This window comes from Passer domesticus, chromosome 29, assembly GCF_036417665.1.
Source record: "Passer domesticus isolate bPasDom1 chromosome 29, bPasDom1.hap1, whole genome shotgun sequence".
Taxonomy (NCBI): domain Eukaryota; kingdom Metazoa; phylum Chordata; class Aves; order Passeriformes; family Passeridae; genus Passer; species Passer domesticus.
Genome location: NC_087502.1, coordinates 5,489,818 through 5,504,813, shown reverse-complemented (window position 1 = coordinate 5,504,813; position 14,996 = coordinate 5,489,818). Strand labels below are relative to the sequence as shown.

Below are 14,996 nucleotides of genomic sequence, written 5' to 3'. Positions count from 1 at the left end.
TTGTTTCTGTTGGGATTTTTTTTTCCCCGTTTTTTCACTCCCAGCCCCTCCCAGTTCCTCCCAGTCCCTCCCAGTTTGTCCCAGTTCACTCCCAGTGCGTTCCCAGTGCCTGGAGCAGGTGCTGGGGCGGATCCAGGAGGTGTTTGGGAAGCACTCCCAGCCCTTCCCGGCGCTCCCGCTGCTCCCAGTCCCTCCCAGTGCCCCTGAATCCCCTCCCAGTCCATTCCCAGTAAATCCCAGTCCCTCCCAGTCCATCCCAGTTCATCCCAGTTTGTCCCAGTCCATCCCAGTATCCCTAAACCCCATTTTCCCTCCAATTTTCCCCCCAAAAATGGGATTTTTCTTGTTTCCTTTGGTGTTTTTTCCCTGTTTTTTCACTCCCAGTCCCCTCCCAGTTTGTCCCAGTCCCTCCCAGTTTGTCCCAGTCCCTCCCAGTTCACTCCCAGTGCGTTCCCAGTGCCTGGAGCAGGTGCTGGGGGCGGATCCAGGAGGTGTTTGGGAAGCACTCCCAGCCCCTTCCCGGCGCTCCCCGCTGCTCCCAGTCCCTCCCAGTGCCCCCTGAATCCCCTCCCAGTCCATTCCCAGTAAATCCCAGTTCATTCCCAGTCCCTCCCAGTCCTCCCAGTCCATCCCAGTTCATCCCAGTTCATCCCAGTTTGTCCCAGTCCATCCCAGTATCCCTAAACCCCATTTCCCCCCCCAATTTTCCCCCCAAAATGGGATTTTTCTCGTTTCTTTTGGGATTTTTGCCCCGTTTTTTCACTCCCAGTCCCTCCCAGTTTGTCCCAGTCCATCCCAGTCCCTCCCAGTCCATCCCAGTTTGTCCCAGTCCATCCCAGTATCCCTAAACCCCATTTCCCCCCCCAATTTTCCCCCCAAAAATGGGATTTTTCTCGTTTCCTTTGGGATTTTTTCCCCGTTTTTTTCACTCCCAGTCCCTCCCCGTGAATCCCAGTAAATCCCAGTCCCTCCCAGTGACTCCCAGTGCGTTTCCCAGTGCCTGGAGCAGGTGCTGGGGCGGATCCAGGAGGTGTTTGGGAAGCACTCGGAGCCCTTCCCGGCGCTCTCGGGCCGCCTCGCGGGCGCTGCGGGCGCTCTGCGACCCCGAGCTGTCCCTGCACGGCCTCGGGGACATCGCCCCGCGGCGCCGCCTGGGGGACAGCCTGGGGGACAGCTGCCACCTGCAGGTCACCGAGCTGCTCCAGGTGGGACATTTGGGGACATTCTGGGGGGTTTGTGGGACAGCCTGGGGGGACAGCTGCCACCTGCAGGTCACCGAGCTGCTCCAGGTGGGACATTTGGGGACATTTGGGGACATTTGGGGACAGCCTGGGGGACAGCTGCCACCTGCAGGTCACCGAGCTGCTCCAGGTGGGACATTTGGGGACATTTGGGGACATTTGGGGGACAGCCTGGGGGACAGCTGCCACCTGCAGGTCACCGAGCTGCTCCAGGTGGGGACATGGGGGACATTCCAGGGGGTTTGGGGACATTTGGGGACAGCCTGGGGGACAGCTGCCACCTGCAGGTCACCGAGCTGCCTCCAGGTGCGACTTTGGGGACATTTGGGGACATTCCGGGGGGTTTGGGGACATTTGGGGACAGCTTGGGGGGGTTTGGGGACATTTGGGGGACAGCTGCCACCTGCAGGTCACCGAGATGCTCCAGGTGGGACATGGGGGGGTTTGGGGACATTCTGAGGGGATTTGGGGACATTTGGGACAGCCTGGGGACAGCTGCCACCTGCAGCTCACCGAGATGCTCCAGGTGGGACATTTGGGTACAGCCTGGGGGGGTTTGGGGACATCTGGGGACAGCCTGGGGGACAGCTGCCACCTGCAGGTCACTGAGATGCTCCAGGTGCGACTTTGGGGACATTTGGGGGGGGTTTGGGGACATTTGGGGACAGCCTGGGGGACAGCTGCCACCTGCAGCTCACCGAGCTGCTCCAGGTGGGACACTGGGGACATTCTGGGGGGGGTTTGGGGACATTTGGGGACAGCCTGGGGGACAGCTGCCACCTGCAGGTCACCGAGCTGCTCCAGGTGGGACATGGGGGGGGTTTGGGGACATTTGGGGACATTCTCGGGGGTTTGGGGACAGCCTGGGGGACAGCTGCCACCTGCAGGTCACCGAGCTGCTCCAGGTGGGACATGGGGGGGTGTTTGGGGACATTTGGGGGACAGCCTGGGGGACAGCTGCCACCTGCAGGTCACCCGAGCTGCTCCAGGTGGGACTTTGGGGACATTCCGGGGGGTTTGGGGACAGCCTGGGGGACAGCTGCCACCTGCAGGTCACCGAGCTGCTCCAGGTGGGACATGGGGGGGGTTTGGGGGACATTTGGGGACAGCCTGGGGGACAGCTGCCACCTGCAGGTCACTGAGATGCTCCCAGGTGGGACATTTGGGGACATTTGGGGACAGCCTTGGGGGGGTTTGGGGACATTCTGGGGGGGTTTGGGGACATTTGGGGACATTTGAGGACAGGCCTGGGGGACAGCTGCCACCTGCAGGTCACCGAGCTGCTCCAGGTGGGGACATGGGGGACATTCCAGGGGGTTTGGGGACATTTGGGGACAGCCTGGGGGGACAGCTGCCACCTGCAGCTCGCCGAGATGTTCCAGGTACGACTTTGGGGACATTTGGGGACATTTGGGGACATTCTGGGGGGTTTGGGGACAGCCTGGGGGACAGCTGCCACCTGCAGCTCGCCGAGATGTTCCAGGTACGACTTTGGGGACATTTGGGGACATTTGGGGACATTCTGGGGGGTTTGGGGACATTTGGGGACAGCCTGGGGGACAGCTGCCACCTGCAGGTCACTGAGATGCTCCAGGTGGGACATGGGGGGGTTTGGGGACATTCTGGGGGGGTTTGGGGACATTTGGGGGACATTCTGGCAGTGTTTGGGACATTCTGGGGGGATTTGGGGACATTCTGGGGAGGTTTGGGGACATTCTGGGGGGGTTTGGGGGACATTTGGGGACATTCTGGCAGTGTTTGGGGACATTCTGGGGGGATTTGGGGACATTCTGGGGAGGTTTTGGGGACATTCTGGGGGGTTTGGAGGTGTTTTGGGTGGATTTGGGGACATTTGGGGATATTTTGGGAGGTTTTGGGGACACTGGGGACATTCTGGGGACACTTTGGTGACATTTGGTGCCATTTGTCCCCCCAGGCAGAGTCCCCAGACGAGGAGGACATTTACGGGCTGGCGGCCACCCTGAGGAGACTCTCGGCCCTGTTCAGGTGACACTGGGGACATTGGGGACACTTGGGGACATTGGGGGACACTGGGGACATTGGGGGACACTGGGGACATTGGGGGACATTGGGGACATTGGGGACAGTGGGGGACACTGGGGACATTGGGGACATTGGGGACATTGGGGACACTGGGGGACATTGGGGACACTGGGGACATTGGGGACATTGGGGACATTGGGGACACTGGGGACACTGGGGACATTGGGGACACTTGGGGACATTGGGGACACTGGGGACATTGGGGGACATTGGGGACATTGGGGACACTGGGGGGACATTGGGGACACTGTGGGACATTGGGGACATTGGGGACATTGGGGACACTGGGGACACTGGGGACATTGGGGACATTGGGGACATTGGGGACATTGGGGACCACTGGGGGACACTGGGGACACTGGGGGACACTGGGGACACTGGGGGACATTGGGGGACATTGGGGACACTGGGACACTTGGGGACATTGGGGGACATTGGGGACATTGGGGACATTGGGGACACTTGGGGACACTGGGGACACTGGGGACATGGGGACACTTGGGGGACACTGGGGACATTGGGGGACAGTGGGGACACTGAGGGGACATCGGGGGTTTGGGGACATCGGGGGCATTTTGGGGACACTGAGGACAAGGGCAGGGGGTGGCCCCTAATGTCCTCAATGTCCCAAACACCCCAGTGTCCCCTCAGTGTCCCCTCAGTGTCCCCAATGTCCCCAATGTCCCCTCAGTGTCCCCAATGTCCCCAATGTCCCCAATGTCCCCAATGTCCCCGTGTCCCCGTGTCCCCGCAGTGAGCACGACCTGACCCCCTGGGGTCTCTTCGGGCCCCTCGGTGTCCCCCTCAATGTCTCCAGTGTCCCCCAATGTCCCCTCAGTGTCCCCAATGTCCCCCAATGTCCCCCCTCAGTGTCCCCTCAATGTCCCCCCGTTGTCCCCGTGTCCCCCGCAGTGAGCACGACCTGACCCCCTGGGGTCTCTTCGGGCCCCTCTCGCAGCTCCTGCGCCGCGCCCTCGACACCGGGGACGTGCCAGCCCAGGTGGGGACACACCTGGGACACACCTGGGGGGGATTGGGGACACCGGGGACACTGGGGGACATCACAGACACACCTGGGGACACTGAGGGACACCTGGGGACATTTCGGGGACACCTGGGGACCCCTGGGGCCATTTTTGTGACATTTTGGTGACATTTTTGCCCATTCTGGGGCCATTTTTGTACATTTTTTTGACACTTTGCACCTTTTGGGTGCATTTTTGTTCATTTTGTTCCATTGGTCCCATTTCTGTTCATTTTGGTCCCATTTTTGTACATTTTGCATATTTTTTGTTCATTTTTGTGACATTTTTGCCCATTTTGGGTCCGTTTTGTTCATTTTTGTTAATTTTTGCCCATTTTGGGTCCATTTTTGTTCATTTTGGTCCCATTTTTGCACATTTTGGGTCTGTTTTTGTTCATTTTGGTCCCATTTTTGCCCATTTTGGGTCCGTTTTTGTTCATTTTTGTGACATTTTTTGCACATTTTGGTCCCATTTTTGTACATTTTGCCCATTCTGGGTCCGTTTTTTGTTCATTTTGGTCTCATTTTTGCCCATTTTGGGTCCATTTTTGTTCATTTTGGTCTCATTTCTGCCCATTTTGGGTCCGTTTTTGTTCATTTTTGTTCATTTTTGCCCATTTTGGTCCCATTTTTGCCCATTTTGGTCCGTTTTTGTTCATTTTTGCCCATTCTGGGTCCGTGTTTGTTGTTTTCTCACCCCCAGGTGACGATCCCGGCCATCTCCTGCCTCTTCTTCCACGTGTTCTGGGAGCTCTCGCGAGTTCCCGACTCCGGAGCCTCCCGGTGAGCCAAAATCACCCAAAATCCCCCCAAAAATACCACAAAAATCCCCCCAAAAATCCCACAAAAATTACCCCAAAAATCCCCAAGATTACCCCAAAAATTCCTCAAAAATCCCCCAAAAAATCCTCAAAATCCCCCCACAAATTCTCCCTAAATTCCCCTGAAAAATCTCCAAAACTCCCCAAAAAATACCCCCCCAAATCCTTCAGAATTCCTTCCAAAGTCCCCCCAAAAATCCCCAAAAATTCCCCCAAAAATCCCCCAGAATTCCACTAAAATTCCCCTAAAGCCCCCCAAAATTCCCCCAAAAAATCCTCAAAAATCCCCCCACAAATTCTCCCTAAATTCCCCTGAAAAATCTCCATGATTCCCCAAAAATTCCCTCCCAAATCCCCCCAAAAAATTCCCCCCAAAAATCCCTCAGAATTCCCCCCAATGTCCCCCCCAAAAATTCCCCCAAAAATCCCAAAAAAATTCCCCCAAAAATCGCCCAGAATTCCCCAAAATTTTCCCCCAAAGTCCCCGCAAAAATTCCCTCAAAATCTCCCCAAAAATCCCCCAAAAATTCCCCCAAAAATCCCCCCAAAATTACCACAAAATTCCACCAGAACCACCCAGAAATTCCCCAAAATCCCCCCATAAATTCCACTACAATCCCCCCAAAAATACCCCCAAATTCCCCCCCCAAAATGACCCATAATCCCCAAAAAAATCCCATTTTTTTCCCAAAATTCCCAATTTTTTTCCCCAAAATTCCTGATTTTTTCCCAAAATTCCCTTTTTTCCCCAATTCCCCAGGGGGTACCTGCAGGGAGCTGCGCTCGCGGGCCTCGCTGCTGCTGTCCCTGTGCCCCCAAACCCCCAAAAAAATCCCAATAAAACCCCAAAAATCCCCAATTTTTTCCACAAAATTCTCGGTTTTTCCCCAAAATTCCCTTTTTTTCTCCCCCCAATTCCCAGGGGGTACCTGCAGGACCTTCACTCCCGGGCCTCGCTGCTGCTGTCCCCTGTGCCCCAAACCCCAAATATCCCCCCAAAAATCCCAATAAAAACCCCAAAAATCCCAATTTTCTCCCCCAAAATTCCCGATTTTTTCCCAAAATTCCCTTTTTTCCCCCAATTCCCAGGGGTACCTGCAGGAGCTGCGCTCTCGCGGGCCTCGCTGCTGCTGTCCCTGTGCCAGAGCTGCCTCACGGAGCCCGAGCCCGGCCTCAGGGAGAAGGTGAGGAGCCTTCCGGGACCTTCCGGAACCTTCCGGGACCTTCCGGAACCTTCCGGGACATTCCAGAACATTCCAGAATTCCAGGGTGTTTGGGGGTTCCTAAAAAATCCCCATTATTTTTCACAATTTTCCTCCTATTTTCCCCCCATTTCCCCACTATTTTCCCTGTTTCCCCCCCCATTTTTTCCCCATTTCCCCCCCTATTTCCCCCTCTATTTTTCCTCATTTCCTCCCCATTTTCCCCCCTATTCTTCCCCATTTTCCCCCCATTTTTCCCCATTTTCCCCATTCCCTCCCTATTTTTCCCCATTCCCCCCCCTATTTTTCCCCATTTTCCCCCCATTTTTCCCCATTTTCCCCCCATTTTCCCCCCCTATTTTTCCCCCATTTTCCCCCCTATTTTTCCCCATTTTCCCCATTATTTTCCCTACTCTTTTTTCCCGTTTTTCCCCCCATTTTTCCCCATTCCCCCCCGCCATTTTCCCCCCTATTTTTCCCCATTTTCCCCCCCATTTTCCCCCCTATTTTCCCCCCTCTTTTTTCCCGTTTTCCCCCCTATTTTCCCCATTCCCCCCCCCCATTTTCCCCCCTATTTTCCCCATTTCCCCCCCTATTTCCCCACTCTTTTTCCCCCCTCTCTTTCCCCCATTTCCCCGTTTCCCCGTTTCCAGGCGTTCCTGGTGCTCAGTGACCTGCTGCTGCTGCTGGGCCCGGGGCTGCCGGAGCCGCGGCTGCGCCTGAGCCCGGAGCCGGCGCTGCCGCCGCTGCTGGGGCTGGCCCTGCTCGACCTCGTCTTCCAAAATGACCCTGAGCCCGACCCTGAGGACCAGAGTGAGTCTGGAATTGTTTGGGAATTGTTTGGGAATTTTTTGGAATTTTTTCGGATTTTTTTTGGAATTTTTTCGGGAATTTTCGGGGATTTATTGCGATTTTTTGGCGATTTTTTTAGTGGTTTTTTGCAATTTTTTTGATTTTTTAAAAATTTATTTGGATTTTTCTAGATATTTAAATGAATCGATAATTTGTTTTTAGGATTTATTGGGATTTTTGGTGGGATTTATTGGGATTTTTGGAGGGGTTCTGGGGAGGTTTTGCAGCTGCCGCCGCTGCTGGGGCTGGCCCTGCTCGACCTCGTCTTCCAGAACGAGCCTGAGCCCAACCCTGAGGACCAGAGTGAGTCTGGAATTGTTTGGGGAATTGTTTGGGAATTTTTTGGGGATTTTTCAGGATTTTTTTTGGATTTTTTTTGAGGAATTTTTGGTGATTTATTGCGATTTTTTTGGTGATTTATTGTGATTTTTTGCGAATTTTGGGGGATTTTTTACTGATTTTTTACTGATTTTTTTTTGAGATATTTTGGAGTTTATTTGGATTTTATTCCCTGCTTTTTATTGGAATTTTTGTTGGGATTTATTGGGATTTTTGGTGGGATTTATTGGGATTTTGGGGAGGTTTTGCAGCTGCCGCCGCTGCTGGGGCTGGCCCTGCTCGACCTCGTCTTCCAGAGCGAGCCTGAGCCCGACCCCGAGGACCAGAGTGAGTCTGGAATTGTTTGGGAATTGTTCGGGAATTTTTTGGAATTTTTTCGGATTTTTTTTTGGAATTTTTTCGGGAATTTTTGGGGATTTATTGCGATTTTTTGGCGATTTTTTTACTGGTTTTTGCAATTTTTTTGGTTTTTTAAAAATTTATTTGGATTTTTCTAGATTTTTAAATGAGATTTGTTTTTAGGATTTATTGGGATTTTTGGTGGGATTTATTGGGATTTTTGGAGGGGTTCTGGGGAGGTTTTGCAGCTGCCGCCGCTGCTGGGGCTGGCCCTGCTCGACCTCGTCTTCCAGAGCGAGCCTGAGCCCCACCCCGAGGACCAGAGTGAGTCTGGAAATTATTGGGAATTTTTTCGGAATTTTTTCAGAATTTTTTCAGGAATTTTTGGGATTTATTGTGATTTTTTGGGGGATTTTTTAGTGATTTTTTGCAATTTTTTTGAATTTATTTGGATTTTTTCTAGATTTTTTAATGAGATTTTTTTTTTAGGATTTATTGGGATTTTTTTTCGGAATTTTTTGAGGAATTTTTGGTGATTTATTGCAATTTTTTTGGGATTTATTCTGATTTTTGGGGGATTTTTTTCGTTTTTTTTTTAAATTTTGTTGTGATTTTTTAGAATTTCTTTGGAATTTTCCTTGATTTTTCCTCCCCCGGAATTCACTTCTTACACAAACCCCACAATTCCACGTCCTTGTAATTCCACCATCCCAAAATTCCCAAATTTTGTCCCTCCATGATCCCAAAAATTCCCAAAATCCCCCAACATTTGAGCCTTGAACTCTTTGATTCCGGAGCCGTTTTCCTCCTTTTCCTGCCCCAAATTCCCATTTTTTTTGCCCCCAACCCCCCCCAATTTGGGCTCCCTGGAATTCCCAACCCCCAAAATTCCCAAAATTCCGAGTTCCAAAATCCCAAAAATTCCCCAAAATTCCCCAAAATCCCAAACTTTTGAGCCTTGAATTCTTTGATTCCGGAGCCGTTTCCCAGCCTTTCCTCCCCCAAAATTCCCATTTTCCCCCCCCTAACCCCCCCCAATTCCGGCTCCCTGGGGATTCCCAACCTCAAAATTCTCAAGATTTCAGGATTCAAGATCCCCAAAATTCCCAAAATTTTGTGCTCCAAGATCCCAAAAATTCCCAAAAATCCACAACTTTCGAGCCTGGAGCTCTTCGATTCCAGAGCCGTTTTCCAGCGTTTTCTCTCCCAAAATTCCCATTTTTCCCCCCCCAATTCCGGCTCCCCGGGATTCCTGGATCCCAGAATTCCCAAAAAACCCCCGGAATTCCGGGATTTTCCCGTTCCAGAGGCGGCCGAGTCGCGTCTGGAGGCGCTGCAGGGGCCGGCGGGCGCTGCTGGCCGCCTTCTGCCGCCTCGTGCTGCGCGGCGTGCTGCGGCTGCGCGCCGCCGCCGACGTCTTCAAGCACTACTGCAAGGTGGGAACACTGGGATTTGGGGGCAATTCCCGGGATTTGGGGGCAATTCCCGGGGTTTGGGGGAATTCATGGGGATTTGGGGGCAATTCCTGGGATTTTGGGGAGATTTTATGGGGTTTTTTGGGGGATTTCTGGGGATTTTGGGGCAGTTGCTGGGATTTTGGGGGGAATTTTGGGAGGAATTCTGGGATTTTGGGCAATTCCCGGATTTTGGGGGGAATTTCCATGACTTTGGGGTAATTCCTGGGATTTTGGGGAGATTTTATGGGGGTTTTTTTGGGGGATTTCTGGGGATTTTGGGGGCAGTTGCTGGGATTTTGGGGGGAATTTTGGGAGGAATTCTGGGATTTTGGGCAATTCCCCGGGGTTTGGGGGGGAATTCCCATGCTTTTGAGGGGAATTTATGGGGATTTGGGGGCAATTCCTGGGATTTTGGGAGGAATTCCTGGGATTTTGGGAGGAATTCTTGGATTTTGGGCAATTCCCGGATTTTGGGGGGAATTTCCATGACTTTGGGGTAATTCCTGGGATTTTGGGGAGATGTTATGGGGTTTTTGGGGGGATTTATGGGGATTTTGGGGCAGTTGCTGGGATTTTGGGGGGAATTTTGGGAGGAATTCTGGGATTTTGGGGGGAATTCCTGGGATTTTGGGAGGAATTCTTGGATTTTGGGCAATTCCCGGATTTTGAGGGGAATTTCCGTGAATTTGGGGCAATTCCTGGGATTTTGGGGAGATTTTATGGGGATTTTTGGGGAATTTCTGGGGATTTTGGGGCAGTTGCTGGGATTTTGGGGGGAATTTTGGGGAGGAATTCTGGGATTTTGGGCAATTCCCGGGATTTTTGGGGGGGAATTTCCATGATTTTGAGGGGAATTTATGGGGATTTGGGGGCAGTTCCTGGGATTTTGGGGGAGATTTTATGGGGGGTTTTTGGGGGATTTATGGGGATTTTTGGGGGGAATTTTGGGAGGGATTCTGGGATTTTGGGGGGAATTCCTGGGAATTTGGGAGGAATTCTTGGATTTTGGGCAATTCCCGGATTTTGAGGGGAATTTCCGTGAATTTGGGGCAATTCCTGGGATTTTGGGGAGATTTTATGGGGATTTTTGGGGAATTTCTGGGGATTTTGGGGCAGTTGCTGGGATTTTGGGGGGAATTTTGGGAGGAATTCTGGGATTTTGGGCAATTCCCGGAATTCTGGGATTTTGGGAGGAATTCTTGGATTTTGGGCAATTCCCGGATTTTGAGGGGAATTTCCATGAATTTGGGGCAATTCCTGGGATTTTGGGGAGATTTTATGGGGATTTTTTGGGGAATTTCTGGGGATTTTGGGGGGCAGTTGCTGGGATTTTGGGGGGAATTTTGGGAGGAATTCTGGGATTTTGGGCAATTCCCGGATTTTGGGGGGAATTTCCATGATTTTGAGGGGAATTTATGGGGATTTGGGGGCAGTTCCTGGGATTTTGGGGAGATTTTATGGGGGTTTTTGGGGGATTTATGGGGATTTTGGGGGGAATTTTGGGAGGAATTCAGAGATTTTTGGGGAGAATTCCTGGGATTTTGGGGGGAATTTATGGGGATTTTCAGAAGAATTCCCTGGATTTTGGGAGGAATTCTGGGATTTTGGGCAATTCCCAGGTTTTGGGGGGAATTTATGGGGATTTGGGGGCAGTTGCTGGGATTTTGGGAGGATTTTATGGGGATTTTTGGGGGATTTCTGGGGATTTTGGGGCAGTTGCTGGGATTTTGGGGGGGATTTTGGGGGGAATTCTGGGATTTTGGGCAATTCCTGGGGATTATGGGGATTCTGGAGAGGATTTATGGGGATTTTGGGGGAATTTATGGGAATTTTTGGGGGGATTTTGGGAGGAATTCTGGGATTTTGGGCAATTCCCGGATTTTGGGCAATTCTCGGATTTTGGGGGGAATTTCCGTGATTTTGGGAGCAATTCCTGGGATTTTGGGGGGAATTCCTGGGATTTTTGGGCATTTGCTGCTCTGATCCTTCGGGAATTTTGGGAATTCCCTCTGTGCCATTCCCATTTTTTTGGGCATTCCCAGTTTTTCAGGGATTTTGGGCTCTCACATCCCATTTTTCCAGGATTTTGGTGCTCTCTAATTCCCATTTTCTCAGAATTTTGGGAATTTAGGGCTCTGAGCCTTCCGGAACTTTGGGAATTCCCTCTGTGCCATTCCCATTTTTCTGGATTTTTTGGCATTTTTAATTCCCAGTTTTTCGGGGATTTGGGTCTCTCTAATTCCCATTTTTCCGGATTTTTGGGCATTTGCTGCTCTGATACTTCGGGAATTTTGGGAATTCCCTCTGGGCCATTCCCATTTTTTGGGCATTCCCAGTTTTTCGGGGACTTTGGGGCTCTCAATTTCCCATTTCTCCCCATTTTGTGGCCCTCTAATTCCCATTTTTCCAGGATTTTGGTGCTCTCTTAATTCCCATTTTCTCAGAATTTTGGGAATTTAGGGCTCTGATCCTTCGGGAATTTCGGGGAATTCCCTCTGGGCCGTTCCCATTTTTTGGCCTTCCCAGTTTTTCGGGGACTTTGGGGACATCCTGCGGGAGACGCTTGCGCTGCGCGCGCGGGACCTCGACCGCTCCGAGTGGGCGCGGACGCTGCTGCTCAGCCTGCAGCAGGTACGGAAAATTCCGGAATTTCGGGGGAAATTCGGGAATTTTGGGGATTCTGGGAATTCTGGAGGTGTCCGGGGTTTATTCCGGGATTTCCTGCCTTTTTTGGGGGATTTTTGGTGGTTTTTGGGGATTTTTGGTGGGTTTTTCTTATTTTAAAAAATTTTTAGGGATTTTTTTATCATTTTTAGGTGATTTTAAATTTTTTTTTTTACATTTTTAGGGATTTTGTTTTATTTTTTTGGAGGATTTTAGGGAATTTTTGAGGATTTTTGCTGGTTTTTAAGGGTTCTCCAAGAGGTTTCCCATATCCAAGAGAGTTTGGAGAGGGATTTGGGGAAAATTTTGGGGATTTTTGGGAATTCTGGGGGGTTTATTCTGGGATTTCCAGCCTTTTTTGTGATTTTTTGGTGATTTTTTGTGATTTTGTGATTTTTTTGCGATTTTTTTTGCGATTTTTTTATGATTTTTTTGTGGGTTTTTTGGTGACTTTCGTGAAATTTGTGATTTTTTTTGTGATTTTTTGGGTGATTTTTTTGCGATTTTTTTGCTATTTTTTGGTGGGTTTTTTGCGAGTATTTTTTGCTATTTTTCCCAATTTTTTGATTTTTTCCCCATTTTCCCCCCCAGCTGTACTTGGAGCTGCTGCTGCAGGCGGGCCCTGCGCTCCAGGCGCTCCCCGAGTTCCAGGAGATTTTTTTGTGATTTTTTTGTGATTTTTTTGCAGGTTTTTTTGGTGATTTTTTTGTGAATTTTTTTTTTTGCTGTTTTTTCCCAATTTTGTGTTTTTTTTCCCATTTTCCCCAGCTGTACTCGGAGCTGCTGCTGCAGGCGGGCCCCGCGCTGCGGGCGCTGCCCGAGTTCCAGGAGATTTTTTTGGTGATTTTTTTGTGATTTTTTTGCTATTTTTTTGCTGTTTTTCCCAATTTTGTGATTTTTTCTTCCCGTTTTTCCCCCCCCCAGCTGTACTCGGAGCTGCTGCTGCAGGCAGGCCCCGCGCTGCGGGGCGCTGCCCGAGTTCCAGGAGATTTTTTTGTGATTTTTTTGTGATTTTTTTTTTGCTGTTTTTTCCCAATTTGATGATTTTTTCCCCATTTTGCCCCCCAGCTGTACTCGGAGCTGCTGCTGCAGGCGGGCCCCGCGCTCCAGGGGCTGCCCGAGTTCCAGGAGATTTTTTGGTGATTTTTTTGGGTGTATTTTACAATTTTTGATGATTTTTCCCCCCCAGCTGTACTCGGAGCTGCTGCTGCAGGCGGGCCCCGCGCTGCGGGCGCTGCCCGAGTTCCAGGAGATTTTTTTGTGATTTTTTTGTGATTTTTTGGGTGATTTTTTTTGCTATTTTTCCCAATTTTGTGATTTTTTCCCCATTTTCCCCCCAGCTGTACTCGGAGCTGCTGCTGCAGGCGGGCCCCCGCGCTGCGGGCGCTGCCCGAGTCCCAGGAGATTTTTTGGTGATTTTTTTGGGTGTATTTTACAATTTTTGATGATTTTTCCCCCCCAGCTGTACTCGGAGCTGCTGCTGCAGGCGGGCCCCGCGCTCCAGGGGCTGCCCGAGTTCCAGGAGATTTTTTTGTGATTTTTTTGTGATTTTTTTTGCTATTTTTTTGCTGTTTTTCCCAATTTTGTGATTTTTTTTTCCCGTTTTTTCCCCCCCAGCTGTACTCGGAGCTGCTGCTGCAGGCGGGCCCCGCGCTGCGGCGCTGCCCGAGTTCCAGGAGCTGCGGGAGCTGGCCCGGCGCCTCTCGCTCTTCTTCAGCCTCCAGCGGCCGCGCGGCCGCAGCGCGCTGCTGCTGCTGCACAGGTCGGGGCGAAAAACGGGGATTTGGGGCAAAAACCGGGGTTTGGGGGGAAAAAACGGGATTTAGGGGGAGAAAATGGGAATTGTGGGGAAAAAAATAGGGAATTTGGGGCAAGAAATGGGAGTTTGGGAGGAGTTTGCTGAATTTTGGGTGGATTTTGGATGAATTTTGGCTGAATTTGGGGTGAATTTTGCTGTGTTTTGCTGAATTTTGCTGAATTTTGGCTGAATTTGGGTGAATTTTGCTGTGTTTTGCTGAATTTTGCTGAATTTTGGCTGAATTTGGGTGAATTTTGCTGAATTGGGTGAATTTTGGCTGAATTTTGGCTAAATTTGGGTGAATTTTGATGATATTTGGGTGAATTCTGGGGTGAATTTTACTGAATTTTGGGTGAATTTCGGGTGTATTTTGCTGAATTTCAGTGAATTTTGAGGAATTTGATGAATTTTGCTGATTTTGGGGTGAATTTTGGGTGAATTTTAGGTGAATCCTGCTGAATTTTGGGAGTGAATTTTACTGAATTTTGGGTGAATTTGGGGTGATTTTGAGTGGATTTGAGTGGATTTTGTTGACTTTTGGGTGGATTTGAGTGGATTTTTGGCTGAATTTTGCTGAATTTGGGTGAATTTTGCTGAATTTTGGGTGAATTTTGCTGTATTTTGGGTGAATTTGGGGTGATTTTGAGTGGATTTGAGTGGATTTTTGGGTGAATTTTGCTGAATTTGGGTGAATTTTGCTGAATTTGGGTGAATTTTTCTGCATTTTGGGTGAATTTGGGGGTGATTTTGAGTGGATTTGAGTGGATTTTTGGGGTGAATTTTGCTGCATTTTGGGTGAACTTGGGTGAATTTGAGTGGATTTGAGTGGATTTTGGGGGTGAATTTTGCTGGATTTGGCTGAATTTTGCTGATTTTGTGTGAATTTTGCTGAATTTGGCTGAATTTTGGGTGAATTTTGCTGAATTTTGTGTGAATTTTGCTGAATTTGGCTGAATTTTGTGTGTGAATTTTGCTGAATTTGGCTGAATTTTGTGTGAATTTTGCCAGATGTGGCTGAATTTTGGGTGAATTTTGCTGAATTTTGGGTGAATTTGCTGGATTTTGTGTGAATTTTGCTGAATTTGGCTGACTTTGCTGGTTTTGTGCCTCCCCGGCAGCGAGGGGATCCAGTTCTCGCTGCAGGCGCGTGCCGGAGCCGCCGGGGGGAATCCCGGGAATTCCGGGAATCCCGGGG

General features: G+C 50.2%; 1 protein-coding gene across 1 annotated transcript; it reads left to right on the top strand.

Annotated features, from left to right (window-relative positions):
• Positions 1-1,462: 1,462 nt before the first annotated feature.
• Positions 1,463-5,278, top strand: LOC135287484 (cohesin subunit SA-3-like). The gene is made up of 5 exons (XM_064400788.1): positions 1,463-1,547; positions 2,487-2,530; positions 3,178-3,248; positions 4,218-4,305; positions 5,033-5,278. The coding sequence occupies exons 1-5, from the start codon at positions 1,463-1,465 to the stop codon at positions 5,114-5,116; spliced, it is 372 nt and encodes a 123-aa protein (XP_064256858.1). The 3' UTR covers positions 5,117-5,278.
• The last annotated feature ends 9,718 nt before the right edge of the window (positions 5,279-14,996 follow it).